The sequence below is a fragment of the Carassius gibelio genome, chromosome A3 (assembly GCF_023724105.1).
Source record: "Carassius gibelio isolate Cgi1373 ecotype wild population from Czech Republic chromosome A3, carGib1.2-hapl.c, whole genome shotgun sequence".
In the NCBI taxonomy this organism is placed as follows: Eukaryota; Metazoa; Chordata; class Actinopteri; order Cypriniformes; family Cyprinidae; genus Carassius; species Carassius gibelio.
Window position 1 is genome coordinate 27,704,728 of NC_068373.1, and position 25,561 is coordinate 27,730,288.

Consider the following 25,561-nt stretch of genomic DNA (forward strand, 5'->3'; position numbering starts at 1 on the left):
ATACAACTGCAAACAAGGCTGTGTTTTTCAGGCGATCCTCACCGGAGTGCTGGGCTGCTGCGCTTGCACAGAGGTGGGCTGCTGCATCTGCAGGGAGGGCTCTGGCTGGGACTGCAGGGGCGTGAGTGGCTGGGAGGGGGCAGGAGAGGAGCCCAGGACTGAGGGAGGGCGAGGCAAGCCACTGGGGATGTGGGTGGGCGTGACGTGGCCCCCGGCCGAGGCCGGCGTGGAAGGCTGGGTCTGGAGTGGCTGTAGGCTAGCGGCAGCTGCTGGGGTGGAGGCGGAGGGCGGAGGAGGGGTGGAGCACAGGGCGGATTGGGAGCCCAGAGGGCCCACAGAATTCAGGGTCAGGTTAGCGTTCGGCTGCTGCTGCAGAGAGATGGAGGGCATTCTGACTCAGACACAGCACATCAATCTACACTAGAGTTCAACAGACGGGTCCCGGAAATAAAAACATTTGTGTTCTCCATTGGGAAAAAAGATTGTTAACTCATAAACCTTTAAAGAGCTCTGAGGTTGTTAATCAATGCTATATGATTATGCTGAGGCCACCAGGCACCATTATTCAAACATGTCACAGCAGAAAAGCTGTTGAAAAACTACATTACCCATAATTCTGCAAAGAAAACTCCACCAGAGAGGCATGTGTGGGCAAATAGCACCAAAATGGGAACGTACCTCCCATGAAGCACTGCTAATGACAATCAAGTCTGTCTTACCACACTTTGTTTCTAAATATGAATATTTTGAACTAAAAAATATTAGTGCTGTAAAAAATAATTAAATAACTGAAAATTTTTCTCATATTAGCCATGATTAATTTGATAATTCACATTCAATCTTCAAATTGTTTCCTTAAAACAATCTTCACATAAAGCCAACATAATAAATGCCTTATTAACTTGTGTCCTTCAACAAGTAGGAGATATACAGAAATTGAAGGAAGTCATCAAACACTAAATTCTAAATTAAATCTAGATGAATCCTTAAAGCTACAAAAGTGGCTTATTTGCTCTTTTTCTTTAGTTTTTTTGATTAACAGGCATGTTATTAAGGTTTTTTGGCTGCTTTAAGAGCTGCTGCTGCTGAATGTGACTCAGATCTGACACGCATCCTATTTTCTCACAAATCTTTACCTTTTCTGGCTCACCTCAGGTCTTAAAGTCTCTATAATGAGCAGAGGAGCTGAATCAGGTGTGTTAGATGAGGGAGACAATACTGCTGCTCCAGGACAGTTTTGAAAACCACTGCATTTCAGAGACATGTTCGTAAATGAGACTCTACTCTTAATACTTACATACATGCACAGTTTTAAGGCAGCTTTCTAAATCGCCTTTTTGGTAACTTCATGAATTCACTGACAACATACTTCATTGCATGCTCTACATTTCTTTTGCTCTAAGTTTATTTTAAACAACTTTAAATAAATATTTTTACATTTCTAAATTTTTACTTTGGGATTGCAGTTCTTTCCCTCTTTAAAGTCATTAAGTAACCAAGTCTTGTACCTTGTGTTTCAGAAAGATTTTCAAATACTTTTTTTTTGCTTCAAATAAAGGTTTTGCAATGTTGTGATTTTCCTCATAGCTGGTTGGTTTAGTTCTAACTTTTTTTTAATCTCTATGGAAAAACAGCCAAATAACAATGAAACCACGGTGAAGTTGTGAAGTTTCTTACTCCTCACCTGTGGGACAGTCTGTCCTGATTGCTGGGCCGGGTTTACATTCACATTCATGCCTCCGGCTGAGGTTGGGAATGGCGTCTGGTTCATGAACTGGTTCTGGTTGGGCGGCTGGCCCACCATGTTAGGATGGCCTCCCATCATGGCTGGTGTCTGCTGCATCCGAGAGGGAGACATACCCCTCTGCAAAAGAATGGAGGGAAATTAGATTTGAGCCACAAAACTAATTTTGGCACAACATGACATGATAAAGCTATTGATCAATTTACTTATGAGTGAAATATGTTTTTGTTGAGGGAAATCCAAAATGGCACACAACTCAAGAACAATGTTGACTATAAATAACTTAAAACTAAGAAAACATTTAAATCTAACCAAAAATACACTGTTACAGTAAAATTCCAGAACTGGAACCGCATTTTGAAGCTCACCTGTGGAACAGCACCCATGCCCATCTGAGGAGGGTGGGTCATAGGGGACGCAGCCCGAGGAGCTCCCACCGGTGACTGGGACATCTGCACGTTCTGCATGGTCACGGGGTTGAACTGTCCCATTCCTGAACAACATGATGAATAAACACGTTAAAATAAAAAGGAGAAGAGCTTTGCTGTTCAAAGGGAGATTGAAGCTTCTGAGTATTTTCTGTGCTACCAGTATGACTGCTTTTGACCCACCCAAGTCAACATGAAATGGTATTCCCATCCTGCCATAAAGAATCCATTATAGAAGAGGTCCACACAACTCCGGGGGGTTAACAAAGGACTTTGTATAGAAAAAATGGCAGAGGATTTCGATATAAGCCAAGAGGACACTTGTTCTCCTTTGCTGTAAACAAAACTTGTTTCTTGCGAGACTAGCATATTCTCACCAGAGCTTACGCTACGTCATACGTTGGACACCACTCTCTCGTGAACGAGAAAGGAGATTAAAGTTTATAAAGTTGTAAATATGAATATACACAAACTCATCTCTTTACAAGGCCTTTACCCCCCTGAAGCCACATGGACTTCTTTTATAATGGATGGGTGTCATTTTTGAACGGTACTGTATGAGTGTATGCAGAATGAAAAACCATACCTTGAGGGACCTGCATCCGGGCCATCAACTGATTTGGCACATTGGACATAGGAACAGGTCCATCTGAGGAAATAAGACATATTTTGAGCAGCCAGGGAAACACAACATCTAGAAGATCACAGCATTAAAAAACAAACCCACTAACTTGGAGGCCGGATGCCTTGTCCAGGTCCCATAGCGTTGGGCTGGGGAAGACCAGGCTGCTGAGGACCTTGGGGACCCATTTGGGGCTTCGACAGCCTGGACTTTCTCTTCTCCTCCAGCTCCTTCTGGATCTTATAGATCTTCTCAGCCAGAAAGTGGTAATACTCATCCTGATATTAACACAAGATATTACAGGATATAAAACATTGGCCACCTAGTCCTTTCTTACAGTCACAAAACACTTCCTGAAGGAAGGTTAAAACATAGCATGAAAGGTTCAGGTGCTTTACCCTGCTGTTGGCAGACTCATACATGTCCCCTTCCACCTTACGTGCATAAGCCACTAAGTTCTCCATGCGTCTGTCCTTCAGTGCTGCAGGGTCTGGGGTCGGGAATATGGCTTGAACTCTGCAGGGAATACAGTGTTAAGAGAATTGGCCTTGACAAATCGTGATTATGAAATGACAACTTCTCCAACTCACAGCTTGTGCACTAGGTGGTTCCTCAAGTCCTGAGTGACGTGCTCGTGCCAGGGCTTCTTCATGCCAGGCATTGACAGCGGCGCAGCTGTGGGCAGGTTCCCCGTCATGCCCATGTTCGACCCGTCTGACATCATCTGACTGTAAGAGCAGGATTACAACATTAGTTTTCAAATGTCACATGGTAGAACTCATTCTCAAAAACATGCATTCAACAAGTCAAAAAGGAAAAACTAACAGGTGTGACTTAATTTAGCAGAAAATCAATTAAAAAAATTTTTGTTTATTTTAGTAATTTTTGAACAAAGCAGTTCTTTGACACAAAAAAAAAAAAAAAAAAAAATCTTATATTTTTCCCTTTTATAATCTCAGATTTCAACATTCAACCTCTTATAGCTACAGAATTGCACATTCCACAATGACATTGCAGGGCTCCAGTCTACGATAATTTTTTCTGTCGGTGCGACTCATTTTTGTGAACGTTCACACTGATGCGACAACCACAAAGCCCAACTCGTAAGCACTGCTATTTCTGTTGCATTTAAGAAGCAACACACCGCAAACGAAAAGAAAGCGCGACATTTCAGCTGCACAGCTCCGACTGTTTATCAGCTCAGACCATGACGCAAACAAACTTGTCAGAGCTCAGAACAGCTGTACTCGGGAGCCACAGTTGATTTTGCGACACGGTTTCTGCACAGATGCAACAGTGCTGCGAGATCCAGTGAGAAGCGTTTGAATTCTGCACAGAAATCTCAGTTATAAACAGCACTGACATACGTCAGGAAACAAGAAGTGGTAACGCTAACTGTAAGCTGTTGTGGTAGAAATAGGCAAATGCATTATGTCATTCATTTCAGGGTTTGTACAACCTTTCGAGAGAGAAATTCAAGCACTTTTAAAGGACTTTCAGGACACAACTTATTTCCAACAGCTCTAAGATGATCCAGTCAATGTTATTTTTAATGGGATGAACAAAATATACTTTGTGGTAAACACTTATGTAAAATTTACAAAACACATCAAATCACAATTATAACCAGTAGACAGCAGCAGAGGAGCACTTATTGCCTTATTAGTCATTCATCAATACTTTTTCTCTACATTTAAAAAAATATATAATCACTATTTTAAAATAAAATCATCAAGAAATCAGATTGTGTCAGAAATATACACTTTTCTTTTGTGTATGTAGTAAGAAAAGTCACAAACTTTTCTTCAATTTTCTACTAAATCACACACAAAATCACTGAAGTTGGTCAGTTCCATAAGCTAGAAAAATAATGGTACATTTTCTGTACATAAAAAGTAGATTTTGCACCTTTGTTAATAAAAGTAAATTTTAAATGACTCAAATGTTAGTCTGGAGCCCTGCATTGTTTGTTCTCTTACATTGCTAGATTCTGCAGATGAAATTTCTCACTCTGCAGTGTGTGTGAGAGGTTAAAGGTGAGGGGTGAAGGTGAAGAGACTCACTTGCTGAGGGATGAGGGGAGAGAGGAATCAGTGTGAAGGTTCGTCTGATCGGTCATACCGTTACCGCCGATGTTCATCTGGTTAGTGCCTGAAGATGTTGATGGGAAACCAAACAAGGGTTACACACAGATACGAGCAGCAGGACATTTGAGTGCATACTGACAGCAGATGCAAGAATGACAGCAGCTTTCAAGGTTAATAATGAACATGGAACATTGACTTGTTTGCAATAAATATTCAGCTCTTCCTCAAAAAACACTTTTTAACTTTCTTTGCAAATTGAAGGTGATACCTAATGCAGACATGGAGCGCATCTGCTGCTGCTGGTTCTGTGTGGGCTGCTGTCCTGGGACCTGTGTCTGTGGAGCTGGCTGGTTCCCGTACGGGAGGCCCAGTGCTGCGTACGCCCTCTGCATAGAGCTGGGGTCTATGTGTGTGCCGCTGCTCATGGCGGGTGCAGCGGGTTGACTCGTGCCCACGGGGCCCAGCGGAGCCTGCATGCCAGTGTTAGGAGAGCTCAGCATCGCTGCAAACAGCAGAAACAAATGTTTGTTGAACTAAATCAATCTACTTTTAGTCATATATTCAGAAAGTTTTTATATATCATTTACCTGATTTACATACAATTCCTAAAACAATGGTGAAAATGTTTTTGCTTTTCTGGCTGTTGACATAAAGAGATATTCAAATGCCCTATGCTTTGTCTAATTTATCAACTAAATGAAAAAATGTTGAACCTGTCTTTATGCAATGTTCAGATTTTTGTTCTATAGGTGTATGGAAAATAAGTGCATGAATATTAGATGATGCATCATTTGCATATTTAAACTTAACATTTAAAAAAACTTGTAATACAAAAAAAATGTGCAATGTAATAAATCAACTGGGGGAAGTATGGTGATGTCTATCAATTTATTGTTTAGTTATCTGGGCTGTCTTAAAACAAAATACATACACTACAATAATTATTTCTATTAGGAATAAGTGGAATCTTGCAGTGATCCCACTGAAACAAGACTGTGGAAAAGCCATTTTGCAAACATGGAGCTCTCTGAGTAGCGGCGGAGAGCAGAACTGCACGAGACACTGAGAGAACGTGCTTCTGTTGCCACTACAAGGGGATTTAAACGAGTCAGCCATCGGCTGTCCAATCAGAGAGCAGGAGATCTGTGTCCAGGGGTGGAGCCCCTCCCCCGCGGTGTCAGATTACAGTCCCGCTGCCTGCCGGAATCCGCAGCTGGTCTCATGCTTTCACACTGAGAGCGCAGCCGAGCTGCTCGCACGACCTACAGGTGGCAGCACTCATCTGAACGGATCCCGTATCTCAAAGCATGAGATGCAAACACACAATCAGTAGAGGAACAAACCTGCGTTCATTTAAATAATTTTCGCTTTTTCTATACTTTCAAAATTTTGTATTAGGGCAGAAAGGATGATTTTCATAAGTGTATTATCTTTTTTGCAAATGCATTTAATTGTAAAAAATCTTAATGGCCCTAATAAGAGACTAAATATATAAGCAATATATGTTCAGTTAACTGTGAGATGCAGTCATTAATTGTACCAATTAAATCACATGATAGTTTTGATGCAACTTTTTTTTTATGCAATGTTGCCATACAGTACTGTTAAGTATAATCTTTATCCATAATATATGCTCAAAATCCTGCTTGGAAATTAAACTCAAACAGAGAATGCATCAGAGCGGGTGGTTTATTTTAAACAGGAGCATGACTTACGCTGCTGGTTTCTCTTGTCACTGGCGTTTTTCAGCGGCAGACAGACGGGGCAGTCGTGCCGAGTGCAGTTCTTCCAGTGCGAGATGATCTGTCTAGAGGAGGCGCAGTGAGCCACTGTAGAAACAGAGGGAAAATAAATCAGAAAAACTTTGATATCCTGCAAGGACAAGTAACACTACTGAGCAATTACAACCTGAACAAAACTGAGGAATAATAATCTCCAAAACACATTCAAAAACTAGAAGAAAACACCACCCATGTCTATGGTAACTTCCTAAACTATAAAATGATGTCAAAACTATGATTTGTACAATTTCACAAGTTTTATAAAATACTAAACATTACATTTCAACCATTATGCATATTATACATAATTTGTGTATAGAAAAATAGTAGGCGGGCGGAATGAAAATGCCAATTCACTCCCTGATAGAGCACTTATGAAAAAACTTAAATACAGCAGTTACACTGTACACAAAGCAGGACTGAGCTTACACACACCTCTGTATGATGCCTAATACTTTTTCTGAACACTGTCAGTATCTTCCAGATATACTTTCATACAAAAAAACTACTTCTCAGATTTGCACCAATCACATGAATCGGTTGTTTCAACATAGTAACGGCAAATTTAGAAAAGACAGACAACATTGTTTGCAAGTAAACAAGTGTTTTGCTTATGTTACTGACCCAATTCAAAGGAGCCTGACAGTAAGTTTGTATTAGGGCTGTCACTTTTAGTTCGAAAATCGATTGCACAATCGATCGGACCAACCAAAAAAAGTTTCGAAAATGAAAATAGGGAATCGATTTTAACCAAATATGTACAGTATTCATTTTAAAATAATTAAACAATTAAAAAATATAGATGTAACAAAACTCACAACCAAGCAGAAAAAAAAAAAAATGTAGAATTCCGAGAGTGCAGTAGTGTTGTCAAAAGACCCGGTACTTTGGTAATAAAAAAATTAAAATGTGACGGTACCAGGTTTCTTTAAGTACCGGTAGTACCGAGGTCCCATTCAAACCCGGTTCTTGACGCATACAGCTCTATGATTACTGCGAAGCAGAAGACGCGGACGGAATCTCAAATCGCATGTTCTGCGTGTCTCTGTGTGAATTAATGAATGGCAGAGACGTGCGGGTTTGTTTACTACATAGCAACCCTCTACATTGTGAGTACATCACTCGCATATGCGACTAAATCTTCCTTCTGGCGACTAAATGATGTCTAATATTAGCCAATGGCTAATAAATTCTCAGATTTTACTCGCCATTTTGTGAGTTGGAGGATAAGTATAAGTTTAGCTCAGATATATGTTCACTCGTCGAACACTCTCTGACTGAGCGCTTTAAAGTTTCTCTCAGTCAGGCGATCTGTGTGATTCAGTTCATCTCAATGGATGCACAGCGCACCTGTGTTTACCTCTAGTGTGAAGGCACACAGATCGCTTTCGCTTTCTCTCACACACACGCAGAGACCGAGAGAGAGAGACTTGACGCACTACATTTAAACTATCCTCGAGTGTATTTTCCTGTCAAAATAGTGGCATATCTATGGAAATCTTCAGTTTTTAAGAATAGCTGGGTTTTCCTTTAACGTTAGTGTGTTGAGTTAATGCGCAAATGGCAATCTCATTGGCTGGCGCTCACCTATTATCGTTCGTACTGATTTCAGCAAATCAGTTCGAGCGGATGCACAAAACCTGATAAATATTCATGAATCCAGCAGCTAATTAATCCTTAGTAATCTTTAGTGTGTTTTTATAGTTGTTCTTATTAGAATTCGTATCAGTATTATCTTATCAGTTTTTTTTTTTACAGAATCACTGAATGACAAAAAAAAAAGCACCACCACCATTCCAGTTAAAATGTTCAGTTAAATTGACTAATATGCATTTAAACATGGTTATCAAGTTTACTTCTAATTACTAAAGTTCTAATTATATATCAGTCTGGCGAGTAAACTAAAATATTTAACGGCCAATGGCAATTCAATTGCAGAGGTGTCCGTAGAGAGCTGTGTCCGTAGAATGTGTTCAAATTTCATTAATTAAAAGACAAATAAAATTTGGGTGAAACTTGTTAACTGTTTTTCATAATTGTATTACTTGTAAAAAAAAAAAAAAAAAAAATTACAATTTTAAATAAGTATAAAGAATGGCATTGGTTTTATTTTTAGTGAAAAAAAGTGTTTTTTATTTTTTATTAGCATAAAAAAAAAAATGTTTTGCTTTGGTACCGAAATTGGTACCGAGAACCGTGGATTTTCACTGGTATCGGTACCGAATACTGAAATTTTGGTACCGTGACAACACTAGAGTGCAGTATGCGTTGCGCAATTTTACCAGCAATTTTACGCGCCTATAAGACCCAGTGACGTCGAAAGCGACCGCTTATGCTGTGTTCACACGCGAAAAGAGAGTCTGGCGCAAATTATTTCAATGTTAAGTCAATGTAAAGACGCGTTTATGCGCGTCTGGAGGTCTCGCGGCGTGGTAGACACGAATTCACCTCATTCGTGCATCTAGTTACAGGAGATTCTGAGTTATGAAAAGGACCATTGAGTGTCCCTGGGACATCAGTGCGGTCGGAGTGCGTCTTCTCAACAGCTGGACATACAGTGAATAAAAAACGCTCTGCTCTGGACCCCGAAAATGTTGATCGACTTGTTTTCCTGTCCAATAAATTTGTAATGGCCCTAGCCTTTTTGCGCGTTTCATGCCTGCCTAGTGCCGCCTAGCCTAAGTGTCGGTTACGTTCAATAAAAAAAACACACATGGCCTGTTATCATGTCCATTTAAAGTTAAATTTTTTGAACAGTTGTTTGAAATGTGATTGAATCATTATTTAAAATAATCTTGGAGATTTTTGAAATGCCTTAATCATAAATGCAGCCGGGTTGTAGCCTGCAGTGATGTTTTTCTTTTGTTATGGCAGCCGTCCACTCTGCATATATTTTTTTCCGAGAATGTTGCACTCCTGTTGCTGTTTGTTATTCTGCATGAAACTTCATGCCAATAAATAAAAAATATTGCTGACTTGTGCGTTTCCAGTGGTCTCTTTACGTTCGTCCGTTATTTGACGTTGAAAAAGGAAACGTCTTTTTTTAGACATGGAAAATCGATTATACAATCGATTCAATGAACACTTATGTCTTAAAAATCGAAAATGATTTTTTTACAAAAGTGACAGCTCTAGTTTGTATTAACTGTTTTATCTACTAACAATCAAAATTCCAAGTAAAAAAAAAAAACATCAGCACAGATATACAGAATTCGTGTCACACTGCACATTTCCAGTGTAGAGTGGTTCATTATAATGGAAGCAATGTAGCTTAGCGACAACTTGGTTGTTATTAAAACATGGGTAGCACTTTATTTTACAGTCCTGTTCCTCATGTACATACTATGTACTTATTATAGTAATTACAATAACTATGTAATAACTTGGTACTAACCCTGAACCTACCCCTAAACCTAACCCTAACCCATGTAGTTACCTTGTGTTACCAGAACTTTCTTAGATAAATACACTGTAAGTACACTATAAGTACATGTTAGTACACGTACTGTAAAATAAAGTGCAACCAAAACATGTTTCCATCCCAGTTTCTGCTGGATGTGTGTGAAATGGTCCAGATTGGGTGCAGAAAAATAGCTTATGATATTAAGGTTTCTAGACATGGTTCAGGTCCCTCCAGCAATGCAAGCCAAGCATTTAAAAACAACAAAGCAGTCAGGTTCATCTTAACAAGCACAACTAATAAATCAGACAAAACACTACTGATGCACAAGAGAGTTTTTGCCAATGTGAAAGCATGTCAAGGAATAAACCGAGTTTCTATGTTCCAGACTCCTTCATACTTAGACAGTGAGACCACAAGAGCCATGAGTGACTTCCCAAGTTTACATGAAGCCTGAGTGAGCGGCCAGACAGTTTAACAACGCTGAGATGTACAGTCACCACTGAAATATGGTTGTGGATAAACAGAGATGGAAGGAAAACAAAAGCACTTTCAGATCAACTAACACAATTTCACATGACTGCCACGATTTCTATAAAATTCAGAGCTTGGGGTAAAGTGCTGGACTCTAGTTATATATTAACATTACTGGTCTGATTTGGCCTCTCACCTTGGCAGGACTTCCCCGCCTGGCAGTGGGTCATGTGGTTGAGGACGTTCTTCATGGTGCGGCAGTGGGGAAGGGCGCAGGCGCGCACATCGCCGTTAGCCAGCTCTCGCCGCTGGCACTTGTGGGCATGAAGCAGCAGGACCAGCTGCTGCTGGATCAGTTTGCGCTTCTCTGGGTCGGCCGTGGGGCCCGTCGACACCCCCTGTCCCTGGACCATGCCCACCGAGGGCACCTGCTGCTGCAGCTGGAGGGAAGAGTTTGGATTAAATAGAAGCTCCATTTCAGTTATTATACAAAAAAAACATACTTTAAATATTCTCAGTTGGTTAGAATGAAGGTGTTAAGCATCTATTTTATGCCTTCATCAAAACAATGTGTTCTGTCATCTTGGCTTCAAGAACACAATTTATATAACATTTCTTATTTGTAAATTTTGCAGCCACAACTTGATAATATTCAGAAATATTATTGCAATTTAAAATAACAGTTTTTTTTTATTTAAATATATTTCTGAATGCACAGACACTATTTAACTGAACAGAGATGACATCACTGAATTCAATGATGAACTGCCTTTAACTATCATTTTGCATTATTGACACACTGTTTTCTAATGAATGTTGTTCAGTTGCGTTGATGCAATGTATTTTGTTTAAAGCGCTAAATAAATAAAGGTGATTTGACAGAACGTAATTCATTCCTGTGATGCAAAGTGAAATTTCCAGCAACATTATTTTAGTTTTTAGTGTCACATGATCCTTCAGAAATCAATTTATGTATTTATGCACCATTTAATTAATGTATTAAAGAAAACATGTACTGACCCTAACTATTCGGTTAAAAAAAACAACAAAAAAAAAGCAATTTACAATAAACATACTTTGTGGACCCATTTACACAATGCTGGAGCAGCCGGGATTAATTTTCAGCTATGACTGTTCAATCACAATTTTATGCTTCATTCAGTCAGTTCATCCACTCTTTATGTCGTATTCTGTCGCGTGTAAACATGCACTTCAATTAGCTCTTCGAATAAATAAATCGCTGCTGAACAGAAGTGTGACGCAGAGACAAAAGAGGCCTGAAGTGTTGTGTTCTGGAACTGGAGCCAGCTGTGGAGGGTTACTCACCAGATTTGGCACGCTGGAAGCACCCTTCAGGGTGGGCTGGAGGCTGTTGGGAAGAGCTGCCTTGTTCTGGATCTGAGCGTTTAATCCAGCGCTGGACATCTGCGGGACCGAACCCTGCGAGTACTGCTGCCCGAACGGGCCGTTAGCGGTGGCAAGACCCATCTACGGAGAAAAAAAAGACCATCAGCACCTGTGAACCTCACTAGATCTCAAGCACTTCACCTAATGTTCATGAAACAGTGGCTCAAAACGGCTGCCAGTGAGGCATTTCAATTAAAATTCATCGAGAGCGTTCAAGACATTACACAAGCACGCGGTCCTGCTCTCTGTCAGTGTAGCGTAGACGCTGTCGAGCCAAACATTCATAGGTCAAAGTGTACTAAAAGATACTGTCATCAGCTGCTCAGCGACATATTTTCTCCTATACCAGTTTAATGCACAAGTAGGGCTTGGTATGGAGTTCAGTACTTTTTAGGTACCGACCAAATTGCCTCTATACCACTGAGTAACAAAACATTTCTTGTCGCTAGGAACCAAATTTTGATACCTAAGGGGTTAATCTGGTCAATGTCAGTGAGCCAATAAGCACACAGCATGATAAATGTGCCTAAATCATGTGCTGGTGGAGAGGTATCCAGGAAAAACACTAGTTTACGGTTCTGCCCCGAGACGTGGTTCACACGTGAGGCTGTAGTGTGTAAGCGAAGGCTACATTTACACTAGTGTGATTTCATTTAAAACAGCACTTTAAAATGAAAAGGATCCTCATCCATACTGGCATTTCCACTGACAACCGAAAAGGCATGTTACGTGACCATTCAAGCACACTGTAGCATCATGAGATCATCATATTTTTAGGATTGCTACTACGCTTTTAGTCAAAACTCATTTTAAACTACCATTGAGTGTTTGTAATAATTTCCAATTGTGATCTAATGTGTTTTTAGCCATTTAATGTTGCTGAAATATGATAAATGTAGCAGCTTTTTATCTCAAGCTAATCACTACACCTGCTTGGCATTTCTCATGCAAACACCCAGTATTATGAAAATAGGCAGAATCTCCCAAAAAACATACAAATCAAATACTGTCACAATTGTGTGTTTATCAGCTTCACGTTTCATCCGTGGAAGTGTTTGCCTGGGTCTCTTATGTACAGAACTGGACTCAGAAGTGAAATAGAAATTCATTATCAGACAGGGTGGGTTATAAACGTGTAACATAATTGACAAACAACCAATAAGCTTCCTCTTAGTCAGAACAGAAAACACATGTAGACAGTGCTGTTATCAGTAAATCAATGGAAAATTAAATGATGATCGTCTAAGCTAGTGTAAAAGTAGCCTAAAAGATGTCGAAATTGAAAACTATTTGAACATTATAAAACTACTGGTACTGATTTATTTGTTGTGCTTTTTTGTTTCTTTGTGCAGTGGCTCAGGAGTGGATCAATGTGAATAAGCTGAAAAAAATAAAACCAAAAAGTGCTTGAGGTGATTTATAATGTAATCTTGTTTAAAACAGATTTTTATAAAATTGGTATTGAAAAAGGATCGTTCAGGAACCAGTATCAAGGTATCGAAATGTTTGAACAATAAACAGCTCAAGTTACTCCAAAGGAATCCAAAACCATAAAGTATTTTCTGATGTCATCCACCAACAGAAATACAACAGAGCAAGTTCATCAAATGATTAACCATTATAAATTTTTATGGAGCATTTAATTATTATTATTATTATTTTTTAAATGTAATGATTTACATTAAATTTCTTTTTTTTGTTGTTAAGAAACATGCATGGATGAATATTTCACAATATGATAACATGCATTAATAAAAAAATTTGAATGTTAATTTCACATCGACTTTAACCCATCATTTACTGCTACATAATTAAGTGCATGTAGGGGAATAACTGCATTAAACCCGAGTTACTTGGAGCACTTTTCAGCAATGCTTTCACAGTATGGTTCTGCAGCGGAGCACCAGATCAGAGCTCCTCCAGCGGCGTGTGTAAACCGTCCCATCCCCCACCATGACTAACACGAGCCCGCAGCCATTAGCTCTGCACGCGCCGCTGCTGAACGTGCCACACTGAGGAACTCCCTGTCCTGAGCAATACACATCTCTGCTGCCAGACGCTCTCCCGCTTTCACTCTGACACTCGGTCCATGATGCCATTACAACAGCAAGACATAAATCCTCTCTTCCACAGTCATTTGACTTTTCTAACTAGGAACAACCAGAAACACTTTGGTGATTTGGCTTTTAATGTTTTGTTGTTTATTAAATACACACAAAAAAAAAAAAAAAAATTTGACACTGAAAAATCCCTCAACACAAAGACAAAACACAATATGGCAAAAATACTGCAGATGTATAATTTTGAAAAAGAATTGCCGTAAATAAAAATTTGTGTGAAGGCAAAATATTTTTCCATACACACATTTCACAATGGGTTCAACTTGTTTAATGTGAATTTAATTCATTGACAAACACAACCTTGCTTGGATTGAACCAACATTTTGTGTGAGCTACTGACAATAGACTATGAACCTTTAGCCCGTGAAAGTTTGGGCTGCAGTTGATGTAAAATAACTGATATATACATTATGAGTTCTAACCTATATATTAAAATCAGGAAGTAATGTGATGTTACATACAAGAAGAAAATTTAACGATAAAGAAGAAAAATGTAGGAGACAGAGTTATAAATATGGCTGTCAAATGATTAATCGGGATTAATAACATCCAAAATAAACATGGGTTTACATAATATGCACGTGTTTACGGTGTCTTTATTGGGTATATAAATACACACACATGCATGTATACATAAGGAATATTTTATAATTATATTTGTGTGTCATATATATTCATTTACTTAGGGGTGTAACAGTTTTTAGTCTGGCTTCAAAAACGTAGACAAACCAGACACTCTTTGCAAATGTTATAGCACAGGAGCGCAGGTAAGACCTGAACAGCACATGTTGCTATCTGTGTGTGAACTAAACTCATTCAGGAGCCAGAAGATGTGAATGAGAACTTACACGCCATGGGAAGATGTGCGTGCAATCATCTGAGGCACACAAACCCACGTCTCAGACAGCATGCAAATACGGAGTTCTCTTTCAAGACTTGTGCTTACTGTATTTTTCAGACTATAAGTCACACCTAAGTATAAGTCGCATCAGTCCAAAAATATTTAATGACGAGGAAAAAAAACATAAATCGCATAAGTCACATTTATTTATAACCAAGAGAAAACATTACCGTCTACAGCCGTGAGAGGGCGCTCTATGTTTTCAGGGAGAGGCTACAGGAGCCCTCTCGTGGCTGTAGATGGTAATGTTTTCTCTTGGTTCATTTCTCTGTTATTTTCAAATTAATTTTGATAAATAAGTCGCATCTGACTATGAAAAAAAGTGCGACTTCTAGTCCGTAAAATACGGTAAATGAACAAATTCACACAAAAATTATGTCAACATGCCTGTCTTGGTGAGTATCCTAGCAGACTTGGGTGGTGTCCGAAATTGCATACTTCTACTATATAGTATGTGAAAAACAGTAAGTGAGCTGAGTAGTATGTCCGAATTAATAGTATTCAAAAAACTCTAGGAGAGAAGTACCCAGATGACCTACCGTATTTTCCGGACTATAATTCGCACTTTTTTTCATAGTTTGGCTGGTCCTGCGACTAATAGTCAGGTGCGACTTATGTTTTTTTTCCTCATCATGACGTATTTTTGGACTAATGCAACTTATAGTCCGAAAAATATGGTACTATGTCCTGTGTGTTTCTGAAGAGCGCATTCAATGAACACTTTACTATCCCATGAGACCACTGGAGAGAATTTATGAATGGAAGAGAAGCAAGGCAATGGACTAGGTCTGGGTGATATGACGATATTATTGTATATCGACAATGTCTCGTATGCATGACAATGTCGATTTCAACAGCCAGGTAACAGACAACTATTGACATTCGGTGGGTGGATGTGGGCAGCACATTCAAATCATGTAATGACGGTGGCAACTTTAACATTTGAAAGGATATTATGGCAAAGTCATTGCTTTCTTTATTCAAACTGACTTTTTTCATGAATATATGGTTGACATGAAGAATGAAAGCTATATCATACACTTGTAAATTATGAGCTAGATCACCACTTATCGACATTACACCTAGCTCACGAGATGAGACAAAATACAGATACTTGGTTCACTAGAACGTGACAATATTTTAATACTATTTTTAAGAACTTTTAATTACAAAAAGCAAAACAATCCAGTTGTATTTAGAAATATTTTAACTAATCTAAGGCTGTAACTAATTATTTTGGTAATCAAGTAATCAACTGATTATTTTGACAACTGAGTAATATGATATTTTTTAATAACACAAACCAGGCTTCAGTATGACTATTTATATATAAACTAACAATGAGGCAATAATAATTGGCTCAAATAAAATATAAAAACCAAGTAATTACATGATTTTATTGAACAGCGTTGTTAAAATACATAATATAATATGCCAATACATGATATGAACATATAAAACAATGTACTGAAGTTGGTTAACAAATACCTGCAGAGTGTGCCAACAGCGTTGTGACGTTTAACTTGACAGTGTGATTAAACCATGTTTAAATACATTAAATTTTAATATTTGGCCACAGGCACAAACTTCTGAAATCACGATGTACAATACATGGCATGTTTAGACATAGGTTGATGTATTCTCCTGTGTTGGCAAAGGTTTATAAATGATTTGCGTTACAAATCTGGTGAGATAATGCACAATGTTTTTCCAGATGAACGTTAATTCACATTCACAGCATATACAGAAGAAGAGTTTAGCCCCTTTCACACATAGTCTTCACTGGTAAATTACAGGTAAGTTACCTAATTAATAGATAATGTGTGAACAGGACCTTTTCAAAAATCCCAGTAAATTTGTTCTGGCAATCACATGGTCCTTATGGAGAAGACCTGATTACTCTGCTACTTCATAATTTGCTTTTCTATGTAAATATGCGCTATATGAAGATCTTTGACAATTTCACTTTGCAGCATTTGGTCGCACTTCTCCACTTTTTCATCAGATCTGTGACTCTGCAATTGGATACTATTATACATGTCTCATGTTTATAAGAGCAAATCATTCTGATTGGCTAGTAGTGTTAGTTTGTTGAGAGTGTAAGCTGCTCCTCTCATATCATTGGTAGGGATGCACCGATCATGATTTTTCATGGCCGATTCCGATACCGATTTTTTACAAACAAATTGGCCGATTCCGATACCGATTTCCGTTTTTTTTTTAATCTTTATATCTTTAAGCAACAAACAAGAAAGAAGGAAAGTGTGCATAAACAAGATGTTTATTTGGTATTTAATAGGCCAAACTGGCTTTTGGCTATTGAAAACAATAACTGCAACCATCTGAAATTAACAGCTACATTACAGACATCAGCATTTAGCTTTTGTTTTTGAATTGGGTTGAAACTACATAGAACTCGCCTTAAATTTAAAGATTAACTGTAACCATGTGAAATTAAAGGCAATAACTGCATAGTTCTACAATCCAAACAACACAATCAACACACATTCAATAAGATATTTCTTGATCTGCATTCAGTATTTTAGTTTTTAAATTTGGTTTTAAATAAAAAAAGGTCTTTACCAGTGTCTTTATTTACAGACTAAATAAAAGTATGCTATATAAATAGATTATTCCAAAATGTTAAAATCAAATAATGTTGGTGCGAATAAAACAAAGATGCAAAGTGTTTTCATTCATCCAATAAAAAAAAAATTAGGACAATGATTCACATCCATATTTTTTTCACCTGAGCAAATGAAAAATAAATAACTATTCTCTCAAGTAAAAAAATATAGATGTGAATCATTACCCTATTTTTTTTTAATTGGATGAATGAAACACTTTCTCAGTGTGCTACAGCAAGTGATTTTTAAATCAAATTAAGTCGATGTAATTTTTTAGGTAAAATAAAAATAATCATCCAGAACTGTCGTTTACTTCTGGCTTGTCAAACGTGTATGCAAGTTCCAATTTACAAAAAAAAAAAAAAAAAAAAAAAGTTTTGTCAGTTTAGTCCGTTTCGTTTCTCATCCAACACGTGAGAAGTTGATCTGAACATCTCTTCACGGTCTACTCGTGTTCAGGGCTTCGACCGGTAACAGTAAGCTCGCGCAGGAAAGGGACTCATATATCTGCGCCAGTACACCAACGGCTGATCGCTTCCTGCTATCTGTGCCACAGACATGTATCTCTGCATTTCCAGTGGTGAACGGCTGCCCGTGTCCTGCACACAGATTTCGAAATACTTCCACACAAATGACATAGCGAACGATTACAAAGTAGTCTGTGCACGCGGCCTCGCTTCCGGAAAAATCGGCCTAAAGAAGACCAAAAACCAGCCGATTGCGTATTTTAAGCAAAAACCGGCCGGTTCCAATTTATGGACGGTCAACCGGTGCATCCCTAATCATTGGTAGGCAAGCTTTAACGGGTGGTTAAATTTGCGGTCTGGCGTCGACTGATCATTGCAAACCTCATTTTGATGCAGGCCATATAGACCACAAACAAACTGAAATCTGTCAAAAACATGTTTATTGTATGAATTTCAGGTGACAAGAAAAAAAATAAGGTACTGTTATACTGTTTTACTTGCATCTACTGCTAGGTGTCAATGCAACCTACAAATGAGAGAGCGTTTACTTTGCTTTCTTGGGTTGTCACTTTGAAAAAAATCCTGTTTGATTTGAGAGACAAGTGTTCATTGAATCAACTGTAAAATCGATTTTGAATGTCTAGATACGCGTGTCCCCCCCCCAAAAAAAAACACCTGGACGCGCTCCGAGAAAAGGTCATTAAAATCAATTTCCTATTTTAGTTTCAAAACCTGTGTTGGTTGGTCCAATCGATTCATGCAAAAGATTTTCGAATATAAAGTGTTTTCGAATATACAGTTTTAGACTAGATGGGAGAAGAGGTGAGAAAAAACTTTGTGCCAAGTTAAAAGTGGTGTCGAGCTGTTTTTAGATGTATAATGGTGCCCGAACCTGTATGACTTTGAACAGTGACCGCGAACATTTTGTTTACTGCAGCCGCAGTCATTACCAAGCGCTAACCATTGACTCTGACAGTGAATGAGAGTCTGAGACGAAGCGAACGCACGGACCATAGTGTGACATCTGTTATCCAATAGTGTAAACAATACTTACTATAATATAATTATATAAGTCGGGGAAGCTGTGGTCGGGGAGGTCGTGGCCTAATGGTTAGAGAGTCGGACTGGCAATCGAAAGATTGTGAGTTCTGAGTCCCGGGCCGGCAGGAATTGTGGGTGGGGGGAGTGCATGTACAGTTCTCTCTCCACCTTCAATAACCCCCCTCTGAACCCCCAACTGCTCCCCGGGTGCCGCAGCATAAATGGCTGCCCACTGCTCCGGGTGTGTGCTCACTGCTCTGTGTGTGCGCACTTCGGATGGGTTAAATGCAGAGCACAAATTTTTGTATTGGAAAAAAATTGGTCGGTCTTAACGCAAATGTACAACCGGCAAGTCGGTCAGCCTAAAAGCAAAAAAATAAAAAGATAATTGAGTCTGTCCTAAACTGACAGGGTCGGTCGGGTTACGGCAAACAAGAATATTTTTAAGGATGGCCTTAGGGGTAGTCTCTAAGATATCATGATTGGATCCAATATCCTGACACACATCTAATTTCTTTCTTAGTGGTTCACGTTTACTTAAGACATAACTGACTGTTTTTAAGAATACTCGCCAAGACGGGTATTTGACACACTTCAGAATGTTTTTGTTAAATCGCACGGTGCATACAGAACACAATGAATGGATTTGTTGTGTGTGTCTTCTTGTGCTTGAATGCTTTAAAATCGCTTGAATGTTCAAATTGAAAAGGTGTATGTCCATTAATATGCAAAATGATGCAAAAGAGGAATCAATTTGGGGCTTGTACATTTTGGGTCAGTAATCAGTATCTTGGATGCAATTCCACAGTTAGGACATCTTTATATTAAAAAAAAAAAAAAAAAAAAAGCTGCATGCATGATTTCTTCACAATAAGACCAATAAACATGCATTAAAAAAATCAAACCGGTGAATTATTTCATGTCGACATTAAAGCAGCAAGTTATGACCTTCCTGATTCTCATGCTGAAATAGAATAAATCAGTTCAATCTACTGACAGGCATACAAATACTTCCACTGCAATATAAACAGAAAAGCAATATCTCACATTTCACCAACTGCACATACATATCACACCACCCAGCTGTTAAATTAATTAGTTATATTTTCATTTGATTAAAGATGTGGTTAAAATGTCAACTTTGTTATTAAACTGCTAAAGATTAACTAATTAATTTGTTTAGACATTATGAAGATGGACTGGATAATTCTATAAACAGAAGTCAGAATTAGTGAAACATCTAAAGCAGATTTCCTCTGTGCAGCTATAGGTCAGAGCGAGCGGACAGTACAGACACGAGTGTTGGCACTCTGCTGTGGACTTCACCTGCACTTGTGACTCTCATAATCTGTGTGCAATGCAAACACACGCCACACTGCCGACAGCACATCTATTCACCTCAGAAAAAACACCGCAGATATGGAAACCCGAGATCACTGGCAGCCTGTGTGATGCTATTCACAATATTTCAGTGGCAAACTCCACAGACTGGCAGATTTCTCAATATGAACCCAACATCTCATCCAAGAGCGTTCTCTGGTGACACCAGCACAATGAGAGTAGAAGACTGGTTTCCGATTGGTTTCCTGTAAAACCACAACAGTCAGACACATGCGATAGCCACAACTTGCTTTCTGTGCAATCTTTCCTTCACAGAACTGTATAGCTCAAGCTGGCATAGATTAAAACACCGTCTTGGTTAAGTTCATCATTTGTTAAAATTCTAGAATAAATCATTTACTTGTAATATACTTACGCATCCATTCATGTAAATGTAAGCAAATGGACAATGAATTAAAAGATTAAACAAACTACTGTGTGTTTAGTTCTCCCATCTGCAAGCATTTAGGCAGATCTAGGCAGATTTCTTTCCTGATTCAGATGAGGCGACTTTTCACAGGAGAAAGCAATATTGCAAACAGAGGACTCGTGTTTTAGTTAAAATGTCTTGATGAATTAACGATGGATTTGCTTCACAAGATGTTCACTGATGGACTGGAGTGCTGTGGATTATTGTGATGTTTTTATCAACTGTTTGGACTCTCATTCGACGGCACCCATTCACTGCAGAGCATCCATTGGTGAGCAAGTGATAATTATAACACAACTACTATAGCACAGTACCAGTGCAATATTAACCAAACCAAACCAAAAAAAAAAAACAAATGCCAACTACAATCATCTGAAGTACAATGTTTCAGACAGAATTTCCAAATTACCATCCAAAAGAAAAAAATGTGACCTATTAGCTATATATTTTTAATTTCTTATTCAATCATATATGAGGGTTGCAACTGTCTTTCAGCTTGTCACAGGAATTATACGTTGAAACTTAAAAATAAACATACACAAAGCCAGTCGAAACAAACAATTTACATTCAAGTTAGCTTACCTAATCATTAAACCCAACCACACTGAACATTTTTTAGGATGCAAAACTTCAAAAGTAGCATTGTCGAATTACCTTGTTCATGTTTCCAGCTTGCTGGGGATTGATGGCATTGTGTGTCCCCATCTGTGGTGCACCCTGGGTAAGCGTCTCCGCCAATACACTGCCAGAAACGTTGACCCCTTGCCCGGCGCCTGGTGCTCCCTGCATGGTCTGACCCTGGTACTGCATCCCCGGAGCTGCCCTGCCTCTTCCGGTCGGCCCCATCACACCATTCATCATCTGCCCCTGCGGAGCCATGTTCTGCCCCATGAGTCCATGAGCCTGGTTGTTATTGTTCATCATGGCCGGATTGAAACCTGCATTGAGGCCCATACCCGGACTGTTGTTGCCCTGACCAGAAGGGTTGCCGACTTGCTTCGGAGGTTGGGTCTGGTGACCGGGTGAGCCCTGACCCATGGGACTCTTCCCCAAGGCACCCAGTTGGCCACCCATTCCAGACTGTGGGCTGTGGTTTCCAGCCAGACCAGAGCCGCTTCCTGCCTGCAGGAGCTGGGACAGCTGCCTGTGCTTGGCAGCAGCGTCCGGGACGGTGCCCCCCATCCGGCTCCCCACCCCTCCGTCTCCATTAGAGGGCATGGACATCAGCCCCAGGTCTACGTTGGGTATCAACTCATCTGGAAGATCATTCTCCAAGTCGAACAAGGACACGAAGTCTAGAAAAAGAGAAAAAAGGGTCATCGTCCCATTAATTAACCAACATGCGACTCCGAAGTGACAAAGTAATTAATGAGTTTGATCAAACAATTAGCCAATATTTGACCGTTAACTTGACACTACATTGACAATTGGCCCTTGAAGGGATCACCTCATCAATACTCAATTGTACTTCAGAGTTATTATTTTTTGTTGGTGTAGTCAGATATTTTGAGTTAGGTAAATCATGTATGTCTCAACTGCTATTATTATAAGTGGTGATACATATGCAAATGTAATGCAATTTATCATTAGGTATCCTGCTATTAAAACGTTGGCTTCGGCCCATATCAGTCCACTGATCATCTTGACTCCTGTTAACAATGAATTCAAAGTTTTGACTAATAATGGTCACCCTTTGCACACACAACTTTGTTTTGGTTTGAAAACTGCGTGAGGAAGTTGACGCTGTTGTAATGTCTCAGCAGGAAACACTCAGATTCATGGCTAAAAATAAGAATCACTCCAGAGCTCATCGGTTACCCTTCGCGCCCCCTAGTCTTCAACAGCTGCATGTTAGTCTGGTCTACCTCTTCACCACTGAAACCAACACAGCCAGTCATATGTACAGCCAGCAATGACAGAAGAACAGCGGCGCTTATGTTTTAGGGTTAAAATAAGGAAAATCTGACTAGCATTCCAACCAGACACCGGATAAAATATAATGTACTGTGAACTGGCCTGAATTAAATGCACATATTAATAAACTGTATAATCTGATTGACTGTAAAATGCATAAATCATCCATCAAATGCATAAATGTATACAACTACAAAAAAGACACTTTCGAAAAGTGCCAATTGCAAAACACGTTCAGGCATTTAAAAAAGAGCCAGTTGGAGCACTGGTTATGAAGTTTTGAATGTTTGCCCCTATAAACAATGGCTAAAAATAGACAGGTCTTAGGTCTTAATCCACTTTTAAGAAATTTTTACAGTAAAAACAACACTTATGGCATAAGACTCAGAAAACCCCGTGTACAAACAACAACATTTAAAATCATGTTTAATGACACATAATCGAAGCATCTTCATTTTATTTCACAAACTGTATACTGTATGCGTAAAAAAAAAAAAAAAAATCAGATGCATCTTAAAATGCATGCACCAAAAAGTCTGGATTGATCACACTAGTCATAAAAAATAGTTTAATGGTATTGGTATTGAATGAGCTAAAAGTTATGTGAGAATGTGGTTTGAAGGTGCTCCTTAAAAATGTGCTCCTAAAACTTTTATAACACTACTTTTTTATAATGTAAACACAGAATATATTAGCAGCTTTATCGCTATCTAGATTTTTTGTAAATAAAACCATAAAGGGAGAGTTCACTCAGAAATTTTAATTCTGTCATCAAATACTCAACGGATGATGTTCCAAACCCATAAGACTTTCACTCACCTCTGAAAGATATTTTTAACAAATCCTCATAATTTCAGTCCCTCAGTTTAAAGTCCATGCAACCAAAACTTTGATATTTTATGTTTTTTGTCTGTGTAACAACATAAGGGAGAGTATTTGATGACATTTTTGGATGAACTTGCTCTTTAAATGTTGAATAGTTTTAGAAGACTAGTGTAGGAGTAATATGGACCACTTATGATTATTCTTTATATACGGAAATACAAAGTTGCCAGTATGATTGTCGAAAATTCAAGGAAAAGTCTTTAAGATTTAAAACAACAAGAGGCCAAGTAAATGATGGTTTTCTTTTTTTGGTGTACACAAACAAGCTTTAATATCTGTCATTATATTAACTGTAATAAATATCATGTCAGCCTAATTGTCTACATCAGGTTCCATAAAAGCACCGTGTCCTTGAATCCAGGCAGTTGCTCAAACGGCATCAGATCTCATCTGCTTTCTGATGTTCTCCCCAAAGCATCCTTTCCCAAATCAGTCATGCTTCAGCCAAGACGTTAAACCACACAGCGAGCCGTCTGCCTCAAGCTGGTGGAGGGCAGCATTTACACGCTTGGCTGTGGTTGTATGTACACTAATGCAAACACGGCTGGAATAAAAGCGCACCCACGGCTGCCACACGCTCACAATAACTAGAGGAGGAACACCCAGCTGGCAAACAACACACCCACTGGAACCATCTCTGACAACAGAAAACGGCAACAAAAAATAATGAGGAAAACAAAAAGACCACAAAGACTTTGACAAAGCCACAAATTAGCATGCATACTGGAGGACACGCGCGTGCATGTGTGCCGTTCTCACCCCAGCGGCCCACATTACAGTTACACTACAGAGGAGCGCACTTAATGGAGGAGAGGTTCACACATGGACCGTTTACTGACGAGTCTTCAGCAGCACTGTAAACTATTGATTGTTTTGAGTTGTGAAATTTACTAGCAAATTTTGAATGAAAATTGTTTCAAAGGAAATCCTAAACCAGATTTTTTTTCCAGTGTATGACTAATCTTGCAACTAAAGAAAGTTTATTTAGTGAATTATGATAAGATTTGTTGTGATTCAATAAGTCAAGCAGCATATCATGCTAAAAGCACCTCAGACACCTTTCCAACTAATGCTGGGTTAAAAATACTGATTTCTCGATTTTTATAAACCGATATTGATCATTAAGTCCCAAGAATCGATCTATGCTGTTTTCAGTTGATGTGTGAACAAATTAAATTAACTTAATTTTACTTTATTTGTAGCACCACTCCCATCCAATAAATCACAACCATATTTGTGATTTGTCACTTTTAAAATGAAACATAGTCTTAGCCTATATATAAAAAATAAGTTTTACTGTTTTGATTTTTATAATGTATCATCATCTTATTGATCCACCAGTTCACTTATTCAGCTCTGCATGTTTGCAGAACACAAAGCCGCGCAGCACCAGACTCTGAAACGTGCAGCGCTCGTGTTTATTAATCATCGCCTTTTGAACGGTCACATTAAACCAAATCACAAATTCTGGACTTTTCATCCCCAAATTTAAGAACTACTGAAATCTTAAGACTTTTTTAAGTAGCCATGGGAACCCTATAAAATGAGGAACAAATTAATAAGTTAGGTATTCATTCTTAATTTATGATCACTAAAATTTTCCCCCCCTTTCAAATTGTCACCCAACATAACAATAAACTTGACGTGCCTTGTCTAACTAAACAAACTGTTTAAATTGAAGAGAAATAGTCAGAAACCCATGATATTTCTATAAAATAATTATATTAGTTTACACTAACAATGCTTTCTGTCATTTTGGAAAGTACAAAGAATATGGTCTAATTTATTTTTTTGCGGCAATAAGAGATGCAAAAACGGATTAAAAGTGAATTTTACTTACTGAATTATTTACA

At 38.7% G+C, this 25,561-nt stretch overlaps 2 protein-coding genes across 7 annotated transcripts in view; both read right to left on the bottom strand.

Annotated features, from left to right (window-relative positions):
* Positions 1 to 22,203, bottom strand: part of LOC127955185 (CREB-binding protein-like) — a 37,453-nt gene extending 15,250 nt beyond the window's left edge. For 4 of the 5 annotated variants that reach the window (XM_052553443.1, XM_052553442.1, XM_052553441.1 and 1 more), the window contains exons 1-13: positions 21,564 to 22,203; positions 11,863 to 12,024; positions 10,733 to 10,976; positions 6,597 to 6,710; positions 5,150 to 5,383; positions 4,858 to 4,945; positions 3,385 to 3,522; positions 3,193 to 3,310; positions 2,904 to 3,072; positions 2,759 to 2,821; positions 2,113 to 2,237; positions 1,685 to 1,864; positions 43 to 369 (exon numbers count right to left, since the gene is read on the bottom strand). In XM_052553443.1, coding sequence (XP_052409403.1) covers positions 43 to 369; positions 1,685 to 1,864; positions 2,113 to 2,237; positions 2,759 to 2,821; positions 2,904 to 3,072; positions 3,193 to 3,310; positions 3,385 to 3,522; positions 4,858 to 4,945; positions 5,150 to 5,383; positions 6,597 to 6,710; positions 10,733 to 10,976; positions 11,863 to 12,024; positions 21,564 to 22,133 — 2,532 coding nt within the window. In that variant the 5' untranslated portion in view covers positions 22,134 to 22,203. The remainder of the gene's footprint in view (positions 1 to 42; positions 370 to 1,684; positions 1,865 to 2,112; positions 2,238 to 2,758; positions 2,822 to 2,903; positions 3,073 to 3,192; positions 3,311 to 3,384; positions 3,523 to 4,857; positions 4,946 to 5,149; positions 5,384 to 6,596; positions 6,711 to 10,732; positions 10,977 to 11,862; positions 12,025 to 21,563) is intronic. The other variant, XM_052553440.1, reaches the window with a different exon arrangement.
* LOC127955336 (butyrophilin subfamily 1 member A1-like) overlaps positions 1 to 25,561 on the bottom strand; it is a 270,064-nt gene that overhangs the window by 214,855 nt on the left and 29,648 nt on the right. The window lies entirely within an intron of this gene.